The following is a 13,842-nucleotide window of genomic DNA, read 5'->3' on the forward strand; positions in this document are numbered from 1 at the left end:
ACCGGTGTTGCAATCCCTAATTTTATATGTAATTATTCTAATCCGCTCTGTTCAATTCTCTACTCTGTAAATCGTATAGCTTTATATGAACGGTGTATAATAATACACGTAATAATAAACGTAAACAAAGGAAACATATTTAATTATAATAATAAATAATAATAAAAATAAAAATTGAATTTGAAAATGGTAATGCGTTCTGTTGTTTCGACCAATGAACAATGAGCATTCAAATATAAAACAAGATGGCCGACAGTACTTTGACAACAGTTTTAAATAATTATTATTTATTAACAAAATTTTGCTACGCGACAATAATTTTTCATTAATTCATTTGACTTAATATAAATAATCGGATTGCAAATTAACTAGGTGTGATATAACTATTAAAATTAATTATATACATAATGTGTTGAGGATTAGAAGAATACATTGATTAACCTAGATAAACAATCATAAAACAATCTTCGTAGTGAAATCTTCAAATTTTGAATTCCCGGCGACAGGTTCCAAGGCCGAAAAGTGAGTTTTTCCTTTTATAAATAATCGGATTGCAAATTAACAAGGTGTGTTATTCTTATGACAATTAATTATATACGTAATGTGTTTAGGATACGGGATTTAAAATATAATATAAATTATGTGGATTTGTTTTAGCTTCTCTATACAGAAAAAATATGTACTTAAATTTTGGCAAACGTTTGCAATTTAAAGTTATAGTTTTTCGAGATTTTTTAAAATTTCGCTTGAAAAAAAATTTTCAACAAAACGGGGAAAAGTTTAAAAAATAAGTACTATTCATTACCAACCACATAGTTATTTGTTATATTTGTGAGATTTTTCAAGTTGGACGCATTACTTTCCGGTACCCCGTGGCCATCGCACCAATGCGGCCCTTCTCTCGCTCTCAAAGCTCTCCTAAAAGCTCGCAAACAATGGAATCACAGCCAATCTGGCCCATAGACAGTATAATACGGCGGATCTGCACGAGAGGAGAAAACCGCACAAACAAACTACACTCACCCACACCCGCAAAACCGAATCTTGAGGCAATCCTGATTACACACTGGCTACCTATATACATACTCGTATGATTTATTTTCTCCTCAAACAATCGCCGTCCGAGTCTCCTTTTCCACTTTTTAGACGGGCGGATAGGGGAGGGGTTATAGCTATAGCTCGTTTTCCGCGCGTTTAAACCGAAATAAATTACGCTGGCCCCGAGGAGAAAATCCGGCCAATTTTCCCGCGGTCATTTTTCATCGTTGGGCCGTAATGTGGCCGCTATATCCCCGCGATATTAGGTGTGCGGTAGGTATTTCCTTACGTGGATTTGCGCATCGCTTTATAAATCCATTTCGCGCGAGGGCCTTATGGGGAAATAATCTCGTATTGTGCGCAAACAGGGATTCGGGCAAATAAAAAGTAATGGTCGTCCGATAAGTTGGTTGAGCGTGAGTTAACACTTTGCCGGTCGTTCGGAGGGTCGGCTGCTAGATTAAATGTGCCAATTTCATTGGCGAGGGTGTATTGAAATTATGTTTTCAGAAAAGAGTGAATTTGTAAAAGGGATTACTACAATACCATAAAAAAGTTGCGTTATTTTATTTATGGTATATGTATATATAAACTGAAATATATGTGGCTGTGCAATGTGATAACTATACATATTTACTTTAATTCTCATAGTATAACTTAAAACTCGCGAATATCACATGATTATTCTCAATAATATTATGTGGCTTTAATAATATTGTTATATGGTTACTTATACTCTATTTGCGTTAATACAGTCAGTTCGAGAGCTATCCATTTCATCATTATTCATAATTGAGAAATAGATGGCTAATTTAAATCATGATTGATATTTATTAAAAAAAGTATAAAATATAAAAAAGTATATCGAACCTAAACGTTTATGTTAAGTTTGGAACTTTTTTCAACTGTTACTGTGAATGTGTATTTTTAAGTAAAGTTATATTTTTTAACTAGTATGAATATATAAATAAAAGCTCTTATTTAAAAATATTACATATTTATATCAAATGACTTTTAGGGAAATCTAAGATCGATGTTATTTAAGGAAACTTTTACCATTATCATTTTTGTTTTTATTTCTCAGGTTTCAAAAGATTTCTTCGGTCGGACTGTTACGTGTACACCAAAAACTGCCGCCAGAAAAGGTAACAATATTTTTTTAAACATTTATTGAAACTCGTCTGGATTTTTTCTATATCTAGTAACAAAAATGGGGTTGCTGATTATTATGTTTTATTTCAAAAATTACATTTTGAACATAAATTATATTTCTGTAATTATCTAGGGACTTTTTAATTAATTTCTGAATTTCAATCAAAACAACTAATTACGGTTTAACCTCCGCGAAACCCAGTGAATCGAATACCGCCCATTGTTTCTCGGAAATCAATCGCATTTGTGTCGCTCATTAAACTTTCCAACGAGATTTTCCTTTCGATTTGTCACTTCGCTGTTGCGAGTAACCCTTAGTTAATAAAACAGACGTCGACTCTTTTACTACAATATATATTATCTACAAAAATCTTGAATATCATAGTTTGCGATTGGATTGTCTGAGAAGACTGTAATTAGTCTTTTAATCGAGTGTAGGTTTGATTAAAATTTTATATTTACTCAAATATGTGTGTTTTGGCAAGGAGAAAACGGGCGTGGTGATACTCGAAATTAATTCCCTGAATGAGTATGGAACGTGGCTGCCGTAGTCGATTCCCCGGGGCGGTATAATGCCGCGAAACCAATTATCAAATAGTATTTTGTTACCGCGCTCGATTGGGGTGACAGTCGTTTCGAGATGAAAGTTGGGACGATTGACACTCTCTCTATTGTTTAAATTTAACATTAAAACTTTAAATTAATCGCAATAAAACTTATACAACATACCCGATAATTTAATATATGCTAGTTGAACTGACATAAAAATGTTTCGCTTCTATCCCATGCGAGCGAGAAAGCGACCTAGACGTCGAAGAAACGATCGGGAGCGAGTTCTCAGAGATTACTTTTCTATTACTAATATACGATATTTTTTTCTTAAAATAGGTTTATATATTATATTTTTAAGCTATTTTAAATTGAATGAAGTGTGCTCAAATTTGTGCTTTTTATCATTTCAATTAAATTATTTAATTAAATAACATGCATTTTTCTCGTCAAATTCAAGAGGAGGAGGCCTGCTTCTCCCAAATGACGTCCTTGCTTTTTTATTACTTACGGCCTTCGAACGTATTCATTAATCCCTAATTTGCCGATAATACTTGGACCTACACATACCATTGGGAGGCATTGAAGTAGGTCATTGTTATTAATATGATGCATAAGAAACTGGGATCAAAACATGTAACGATGATCGATATTTTTTCGCTGCTAATAGTATCATAGTTGAAGTCAAAAAACCGCAAAGTGTTTAAAATAAAGAAATTATTGTAGAGGTCATAAAGTTTAATATTAGTTGTTTTAAAAATAAGTATTAGTATTTCCTCATTATTTTATCATTTTATTTAAAAAATATGTATTTGTTAATTTTAAACATGAATTTATTTTTTATTTTATTGATACAGAACCACATTTTGACGTTTAATGATTTTACTATTGTGAATATAAAACCGATCATTGCAAAACTGTATTTTAAATTTGGCGTTAAAACGTTCACTAATGATTAAAAAAAATATGTTTAGGTAATAATTTTCGCAAATAAGCCGCGTTTTTTAGCAATAATAGCCTGGTATGCAATATGTTAACCTTTAAAGTGCATGAAAAATATAAAATAAATATTCAAATTTTTATTTATGAATGTAAACGTTGAGTCATATTTTTTTACAATGTTGTAATTTTAATGCAATATATATTTATCAAAATTAAATAGTAATAAAAAGGTAGACGATGACGTTGATAAGTGTTCCAGTGAATTTTGCACGACGGTCACCTCAGCGGCGCGTTGAGCAATTGTTCGGCCAATTACGCTGAATAAATTTGTCTTGTAGCGAGATGCGACCGAGCGCCGCAGACTCTGTTTGCTCGTCTTAAACAATCGTTAACGACGACCAAATGTTAATTATTGTAAAAGTTAAATCGACATTGCTTTCTTTTCCAGCCGGTAACGTCGACGACATCGTCAAGAGTCCCATCTGGTACCACTACAAAGAAGGGTTCAACAACGCGGTCAGGAGGGACGTCAAGATGGACGACCTCTTCTAATTCTCTAACTTCTTCTACTACTAGTGACAATAAAAACTAAAATACATAAATAAAATAATGAATTTGTATGATTATGTAATATTTATAATTATAATTACAGTTTGAGATATCCATTAATTAATTTATATTAATAAAACATTTTCTAAAAATACGGTTTTTATATAAGGTGTAAGTGAGATATTGATATACAAGGTTTCATTGTGTAGTTAGAGTTTTTTAAATGTTTTTAATCTGAATAGCCTTAGCCTGTATGGCCTGAACTGATAACCCAGATGCCACAGGTTCAGGTCTCCGCAGCAGACTCGAATTTTTATTATTGAAGACAAAGTTTTTATTTATTTATTGTAAATAATTTATAATTAATTATATGGGTCATTCCTAAACTTTCAGTCTAGTGGTTAATACTCATTTGTATGCTTTGTTTGTATATGATTGACTTAACCAGTTGATACTGTTTTACATTATAGTAATTTGGCTTACGCCGAAAAATTAAAAATTAATATTTAATTTAAATGTTTTTAAGTTTTCCATTTTTTTTTCAGTTAACTCAGAAGTGCTTCGTCGTATCATTGCCGGTGACGAATCATGGGTGTTCGATTATGCCGTCTAAAATAATAAAAAAGAACGTCAAGTCCGATCGAACGTCAGGGTTCTTCTTACTGTTTTATATGCTCATAGCGAATTCTTATGAATATACAGTCAATAAAAAAGTTTTTTTTTTAGACAAACTGCACTTGTGTTTTGCATCACGATAACGTAATTCGAGTATTTATTGGATTAAATTGACGACGACCAGGAATTTCTCTAACATATCACAGGTGACGAATAAAGTATTACATTGAAACAAATAGAGAAAACCTCGAAGAACCAATACCAACATAAAAACACTTACAGCTTCTCCTTGCTGTTTTATTTTATTATAATAGATTTTGAATTTTAGCAAAGCGAAACCCTGATTTTTAGCGAAGTATGGAACGGAGCGTTTTCTTGCTGAAATCGGATGGTAGAGTGATCTGTGCTTGGAAATATTTTCAGGTAGAAATTTATTAAAATGGATTCCAAGATTGAAATATAAATGTCACTATTCATAATACCCTCGAAAGTGTACAGGTTTCCTACCCCTGCTGCTGCCATTCAACCCCAGACCATAACGCTTCCGCCACAATATTTGACTTTGGGTACTACGCAATCAGCTGGATATTCTTCTCCGACTTTTCGACGCACGTGTACTACACCAGGGGTCCAAAAAACAAACAAAAAAGTATTATTATTTTGAAAAATTAAGTTTTAGCAGATCCATCTTCGTTGAACCGTTTCATAGCATTTTTGACAGCGTGTAATGAACAATTAATGTGTTTATGAATGCAATAAAATTATAGTCGCTCTTTTAGCTTCACTTAATTCGCGTTTATTGGCATTTTTTAAATGTTTATTTAAAATAAAGTAATAAATAAAAATATAACGACAAATAAAGGCAGAAATCACGCAACTGTACTTAAGTGAGACTAAACAATTAGACATGCTATCCCTTTTTAAAATTCAAGTTGGAAACGAAAAACGACAAATTTCTTTATATAGTTCTCAGAATTACGGTTAAAACTACTTGCTAAAATATTTCTTTCTGACTATGCACTTGTAAAGAGTTACACGCCATTTTAAGGGGTGCCCCGTTATTATGGTTAAAGCTGTATATAATGAAAAAGAGGTTAGTTTTAAGTCAGTCCACGAGTAGCTTAAGTATTAACTAGAAAATTATGGACAATTAAAATTCACATTTGATGTTGCAGCTAAAAAAATGTGTTCCGGAAAAATAGATTTATTTTAACCTAGAACAGGTGCTAGAATGGTTGAGCAAATTAAATAGCAAGGTAAATTGAGTAAAGCTTCTTCCCAGTGGTTTCCATTTTTTCATTCATAAAGTGATGACATGCTAAAAGGCAATCCCAGTAACAAAATCAAATATAATTGTTTATGTGAATGTGTGATTATGCTCAATTAAGATCATATGCTCAGATTTATTATTGTATTTGGCAGGACATAAAATTACAATTTCAGGTCAGTATTAACAGATGACCATTTGTATTAAATTTTGACTATAGAAAATTACAAAATACTGTGAATTCTTACAGAGACGTAGGTCAACAAAGAGTACTACTTTGCAATATAGTACTATTTACATGAAGTAATCTGGGTTATGCACCACGGGAAAAAATTTGGGGTTTGCACCACGATAACGCAACGGCTCAAACTATTTTGATCAAAAACAACATGATGCCGCAGTCACCGTATTTACCAAATATGACCATCTTGAACATTATCTTGTTCCTGCAAAGAGAGCTTCAAAAGGAATAAGTTATTCGACCATAAGGAGGTAAAGAAAAAATGTTATTTTAAATAGTGCATTCCACAAGGCATAACTTGATTTTTCTTTACTAATGCCTGAACTACACTCTGGAAGTTGGTTAAGATTGGGCAAGGACGGAGAATATAGTGGGTTACTTCCGGGCTACTTCGGTAGAGTTCGGTTCTGCCCGTTCTAAAATCTCTCGGAAGTTGTCCGAGGTTACCGAGAACGGGAGGTAAAGTGGGGGTAATTTTGTCGACTTGGCCAGCTTCGAGTGCTTCCGAACATTGTCGGCAAAAGGACCGAAGTCGGAGCTGCTCTTTCGAGCGCGAGCGGTGAGATACTTCCCCTTTCGCTCTCTCACGTGTTAAGTGACGAGAGTGAGAGAGATAATGATATGGTTTTTCGAAAACTGAGATAGAACGAGTAACTCGCTTCAATTTCAATATGTGCGTAGGCGTCCTATGGTTAACATGCATGTCGAGCGCTGCATCGTGGTCACGTGGTCAAGTTATAATACCACATGCATATCGGAGACTTTAACAGACTCTTACTGACATCTTTGAATATCTTAGGGCACCAAAATGGATTTATTATATTGTTTTTCATATAAAATTAAATAATTAGTGCTACTTGATTTTGTTAAAAAAAAATCGTTTCGAATATCCTTATGTATTTTCCTAGATCGGTTTATATAAATGTCACACCATAACGAATTATTATTTAGAATCGATGGCGACAAATTCTAGGATAGTCACAGATGTGCTGTTCTTATTCTGAAGTATCATTTTTATGCCTTATGGCTTTTTGCAAAAGATTTTGCGTAAATTGAATATTTACGACCGAAAAGTTTTTACTGATATTGTATTGGTGAGTGCCCACACAAATAATTGTATAATTATCAGTAGCGTAATTTTAATAATATGACAATTTATAAATTGCGATTATTTGGCACATTTTTCGATCGCGCGCAAATATGCCAGCTGTACGTGACAGAAGCCGCCGTCCGGACGTCATTCACGACCGCCGTTCGGACGCCATATGCAATTTGCGGCAGTGTGGTCGCTTACTCGAATTCGTAGGTCTCGGCCGACTTCAGTTGTAGCTTTGGTTCGGACAACTTCCAGAGAGTGTAGTGCAGGCATAATAAAATTGCAAAGTTTAATAATTTTATTTTAGTATATTTTTAATTCGCACATTGGGGTCGAAAGATTTAAGTTATGCCATTTTTTTACAAAATATCCAGCAAAATAAGATAGAAACTATTCATATTTTTTTGTTAAAATGTTTATGTACGTGAAACTGATTGACACCGCAGATCAGTGGCGTACGGTGGGTGTTAATATTGGGTGTGCTATAAAAAATTAAAAAAAAACGTACATTTTTTCATTTTTATTAGCCAGGTTTTGGCATGCCTAAACTGCCTTACGTCTTTTTCCCATATATAAATAAATAAATAAACATCAAACCTAATTTACTTCTTCCTTAATATGATCTTTAATAACATCACCAATTGCTTCAATTATGTTATTCTGTATGGATGGGGAAGTACCACGAAACACCGTTGATGTATTTAAATGAGTATCCAAAACAGAATCATATTCTCGAAGTGCATTTAAAAATTCAAGGTAATTTCCTTTGTTTAGTGAATTACAGGACTCATCGTTTTCCTAAATATACTACTGCGTCAATCATTCGTTTTAATATTTCTCTATTTTTATTAACTTGTTCATTATGTTGACTTATATTAGCTTTACGTTGAGCGTCAATCATGACTTCAATTCGTTGTTTTCCAAACAATTCGAGAGAAAAAAATTATTGAACGTGTGACTGCGCTCTTTTGTGTTTTTTCAATGCCTTTATCAGATGACTAAGGTCAGCAAATCCACTTTTATTCCACACGCTTCTTTCTTTGGAAAACAATAAACATGGCCAACAGAACAGTCTAGATCGAAGTTCGCAGCCTGTTAACCACTCAGTTCGTTCAAATGATGAAAACGAAAAATGTCTTGTATATTCACATTTATTATCTTTATGCTTCATAAATAAATTGGGAAGAGGTGGACGTGGTTTGCCAATTTTGATTATCTTCAATTTAATTTCATAACTTCTTTTTGAAAATGGATTATTCAAAATATCTTCAACAGTATTCTTGGGGTAAACAAAAAAATATAATCTAGAATAGAAAATTAAATATTGATCATATGTAAATAAGATAATAAACTATTTTACGCCAAAATATAAAAAATGAGTGACCTGCTATTGTGATGTAATGTAATAAAAAAGCAGCGACGGACGCAAGAGTTTTTGAAGTACGTGCACCAAATTCGAGACCAATTTTACTACTGAGAGCTGCCAGCCGACAGATCGACTTCACCCGTTAAATCTCGGAACAATTTACTTTAGTCAGCGGCCGCGCTCAAGGTCGGCGCGCCATATGTGTTGTTCCAAACCGATCGCTCGCGCGAAAACGTTCAGAACGAATGACAAATACCAATGCATACTATACACTGCATATTAAAATTTTATAATTTTGCATACTACTGTATGCAAAATGATGTCGCTTTACGCCCTAAATTTTCGAAATTTCTAAATTTATATTTTAGATGGTTTTGCGGGTGTGCGCCGCACACCTAGCACACCCTGAATATACGCCCCTGCCGCAGATTAAATTATTATATGATATTATTTAGAAACGTACGGAAACACGCTAATAACGTAGGAATGAGAGGCAAATAGCAATTGATTCTAAAAGGAATATAACAGTAAATATTTACTTAATTGGTGCATTCCGTTTAAGTGACTGTAATTTGGTTTTAGCGATTGTGATCTACCGATCTTTATTTTTTGTTTAATATGACAATTTAATATAAGCATCTTTCTATAGGAAAATCTCATATTACTTATTAAGAGGTTTTAAATTTTATTTATACTTAAAAATATTCACAATTAATCACATATTTAAAAAATTCTAATATCAAACTTATTTTGTGACTCTCTTTCTGTTTCTCTTTCTAACCACTAAATATTCAACTTTTTTTTAAAAATAAATATGTATTCAGATAATAATGTTTTTCATTAATATCATTGTAAATAATTACTTGATATTTCTAACCGTGTTTCACAAACGCGTTCTGAAATAAGCGAATAATTGAAATTTGCCATAAAACATCCGCATAATAAACGCGCTTAAATTGATATCCAAAGTTTTCCACACCTGCTCTGCGCGTATATTGTTCAGAGTCGAAATGAATAGGCCATAAATACGTAAAGTTTCCGCGTTAACCGCCCGCCTCCCCCGTATTAAATCTTTCAAAGTTTGCTAATTTACGACTGGTTGCGAAACGCGAAATTTCGTCGGAGGCAAGTTTTAAACAATAATAAATTAAAACTTACCTATTCGCGAAACGCGTTGTCTCCGCGGTTAGCAAACATAATACGCCGTGTAATAAGAACGAAAGCAGCAGCTGTCTCGCAATTAACCGGAAGATTTCACGCACAAAACGACACGTCCAAATTTTCATTGTAAATCACGAGAATTTCGGTGATAAAACACAATTTTAGGTATTGTTGTCGCGTTAAAATAAGTAATGTTTTGCGGTAAATATAACAAACGTTTTAAATTTGGATATACACATACACTATATACGTATTTTTAATTAAAAAAAATATATATATATGTCGTCGCAGTTTTAAACGCTTGATATTGATATTGAACCGAATTTTGACCAACATCCATACTCAGAAGTCAAAAATCCACGTCAAAAGCAATAAAATCGTGCCATCGTCGTCGCAGTGGGAACGCTCAGTAATCAAGCGTTCATATTACGACTTTTATAATAATTTTGCAAATTAAACGAGGAACATATAAACCGAATTTTTCCCAATAGGAGAGCGCAAAAAACAAGTATCACTTCGCAGAAGTCAAAAATCCACGTCAAAAGCAATAAAATCGTGCTGTCGCCGTCGCAGCGGGAACGCTCGTTACCGAGCGTTCCCACTGCGACACGGCGCCGACACGATTTTATTGCTTTTGACGTGAATTTTTGACTTCTGAGAAGTGATAATTGTTTTTGCGCCCTCCTATTGACCAAAATCCGGTTTGAATTTACTTTAACCAATACTCTTATATTGTAAGTCGTAGTATTATTGGTAAGGATAGCTATCATATTCTTAAAACATAGATTAATATCCAAGTGCGGACAAGCTATTGAGCAATATGCGAGATGCGACTTCTTCTTTCGTTTATTTCCCACTGAGAATTGAGTTGGCTAAGTTATTTTAAACTTGACCTAATGAAAGTTCTAAAGTTGTAATTAGTTTTAGAACTTACGTTAGGTTTCATTAGGTTAAGTTGGGTTCTGTTGATTAGGGTAGATTAAGTTTGGTTTTGAACAGCAAATTTACGTTTCGCAACTGTCAAATTGTGTTTCAGAGACGTTTTAGAACGGCATATAATTTCACTAGCGCATATCAGTTTAAATATATTTTCGCTAGTAAAAATATATATTTACTGGTGATAATGTATTTTGACCTTATTAGTGAAAATATAAAACCATTTATGTAAATAAATGATAAGTATATACATATATTTATTACTACGTATGAAATAGTTTAAATCATATAATTTAACTAGCACCTAAATTATAACATATACACTCGTAAAAAATATTTATCTACTGGCGAAAATGTATTCTGATATATTTTAAAAAATATTTTCGTTGTATATTCGAGTTTGTTTCTTTTTAGATTTTCTTTGAGGGCTTACCAGAAAATTTCTAGTTTGGAATCAGGGACGTCATTCTGCTTTTTTCAGGGAGAGGGGGCCAAAAGTTAGCCAGGCAATGTTGGTTATTTTTTTATTTTAATTTCAATAAAATTCATAATATTTCATTAAATGGGATGCATTTTTATGGCTAAATTCAAGGATTGCAAGTACCCTTAAATGACGTCCTTGACTTTCTATTGATTTGAAAGCATTTTATTCCACGTTGAAATAGTCAAATTTAAAAAAGGGTCGGGTACTTGATTAAAAATATTGTCCCGAAGATATTTGGAGAGATGAAAAATAGGAACAAATCGATCAAACTACCATAAACGAAAGAGGAATGATTCGTGGATTTCGCAAATACGTTTTCGAAAAGCAAATCAATATTGCGTTTGATATGTGATCTGAATTCTATTCCCATTTTTTCATGTGGTCGTGAATGCGAGTTTTCGCAAATGAATCTAATTACACCAATAAGAGCTTCATTCATGACCAATACGGTTTTAGCATTTTTGTTCATTAAACTCGTCGGATCACATTGGCCATTTTTTGATCCTTCAAAATACGTTGATCTGTGGTTTTTTAGATTGCATTCGGCCATAGACACCATAAAAAAAAGGAATCAAAAAAATTTGTCAGACGAGTTGGACAAAACTTTGTAAATCAATATAAATTTTTATTGAAATATATGATTTTCTTAAATATTATTATATATTTAGTCTTCAGTTATATTTTTATTCGTTTAACTTTAGATTTGATATGTCGAAAATAAAGAAAAAGAATAATATGAAGTATGTTTAATTTTTTATGGCATAGGAAAAGTTGCTTTTAATTTAATTTATATTATATTGTAATATAATTCTATTTTATATAATTTTTATTATATAAAACATTATTTTAACAAATTTTATTGTGTTCATTACAGTATAACGAATTTTTTTTAGGTCCCGTGAGCTTCGCTATAATGAGATTTCACTGTATATTTTTCTTTAGTGCATGCACTATGCACATATATTCAAAAACAATCTCTGGATTTTATTTATTAATCAAACTGAAATTTGATTATTTTCAATACTAGTTTATTCTAATTTGCTTTAAATATTGTAAATATTTGACTTACGATTTATTCTATGTTGATATTTTTCTGAAAGGAATTTTAAAAAAGAGTGTGATATTTTCAATCTTTTAAAAGTCTTCAAATCTCATCTTAAATTGTTTATTGACAATTTTTATTTCTAGAATCATTATGTTTGGTAGCGCAAAAAATTTCAATTAATGGGAAATGCTTAAGTACTCCATTTTTAAAATTTGCTTAAAATATATTATAAGTTGTTGAAAAGCTTTTATCGAGCTTATCATATATAATAAAAAAATATCTTTGCCTTCTAATTCAATGTTCCAATCATTGAGCTTGAGTAAAAGTTTTCTAAGAATTATAAATTAAATAACCACTTTTTGTTTGTTAATTGTGTATGTCTTCAAATAACTTTAAAACCTCATAATGCCCCGACTGCTTCTAAGCCAACGTAGCCAATTAGTGTGCCATAAAAGTTTCTTATCAACATCATTATTTTCTTATCTAAATATCAGTTGATTTAACAAATTGTGAAGAAAAGGCTACGCATATATTATATATATCTTCACTTAATTTTTCAATTCGCCTTGTGACAGTATTTCTTGAAAATTGTATACCTTGTCAAATTACTAAAAAGATTTTAGAAACAAGTTTTTGACCAGTCTGTGCCAGCAGCTCGTCAAGTACCCGACTATTGTCAAAGCCCAGACATGCGAATTGTTATCTATGGCTCTCAATTTAAAAAGTTTGTGAAATTATTTTTAAATTATAAAAAGTTTTTCCAACATTTTTGCAAATGTTAATAAAACAACGCAAAGACTTAATGTACATTACAATATATTGTTTCTTAATTTCACTCACCTATATTCTTCTTAATTTGTTTTTTTTTTTATCTGACACACCATGGACATACTACATATAGAAGAGAAGCCCAACATTATATAGATATTTAAATAAGACACTCAGGAAAAACATTCGGAAAATGAAATAGAATCTAACCAGATTTCAATGAGAATCGCATGTATTATTTTTCCACACAGGATGTGTTTTCGGTGGTGGTAAAGGTCGTTTCTGTATTGTTATGACCGAGCGGCGGCAGCCCGCGGCGCATCGAGCGCCCATTGGCTGGCGTGGGTGGCGGGGGTGGGGCTAATCCAATTTGGACCAATCATTTTTATATGTCACCTCCCCGGCGCGACCACCCCTCGCTTCGTACACACCCGACCCGCCCGCGCGGAAAATACTTTTCTTCGACTCGATGCATACAGATATACATTTTTTTTCATATAAAAACCTGTGAATGTCAGTTTCGAACTTTGGACCCCCAAAGCTCTATTAGTGACGTCAGCCTCAAATATTTGCACAGATTATGTATGTATAGGACATTCTAAAAATATTGTGAAACGCTATATTAAGTTTAAA

General features: G+C 32.6%; 1 protein-coding gene across 1 annotated transcript in view; it reads left to right on the forward strand.

Annotated features, from left to right (window-relative positions):
- cutlet (chromosome transmission fidelity protein 18 homolog) overlaps window positions 1-4,382 on the forward strand; it is a 48,630-nt gene extending 44,248 nt beyond the window's left edge. Inside the window, exons 14-15 of the mRNA XM_088202805.1 lie at window positions 2,123-2,183; window positions 4,130-4,382. Coding sequence (XP_088058931.1) covers window positions 2,123-2,183; window positions 4,130-4,233 — 165 coding nt within the window. The 3' untranslated portion in view covers window positions 4,234-4,382. The remainder of the gene's footprint in view (window positions 1-2,122; window positions 2,184-4,129) is intronic.
- Window positions 4,383-13,842: the final 9,460 nt, after the last annotated feature.

This window comes from Plectrocnemia conspersa, unplaced genomic scaffold, assembly GCF_051122295.1.
Source record: "Plectrocnemia conspersa isolate PC_06_02 unplaced genomic scaffold, ASM5112229v1 ptg000013l, whole genome shotgun sequence".
NCBI classification, from domain to species: Eukaryota; Metazoa; Arthropoda; class Insecta; order Trichoptera; family Polycentropodidae; genus Plectrocnemia; species Plectrocnemia conspersa.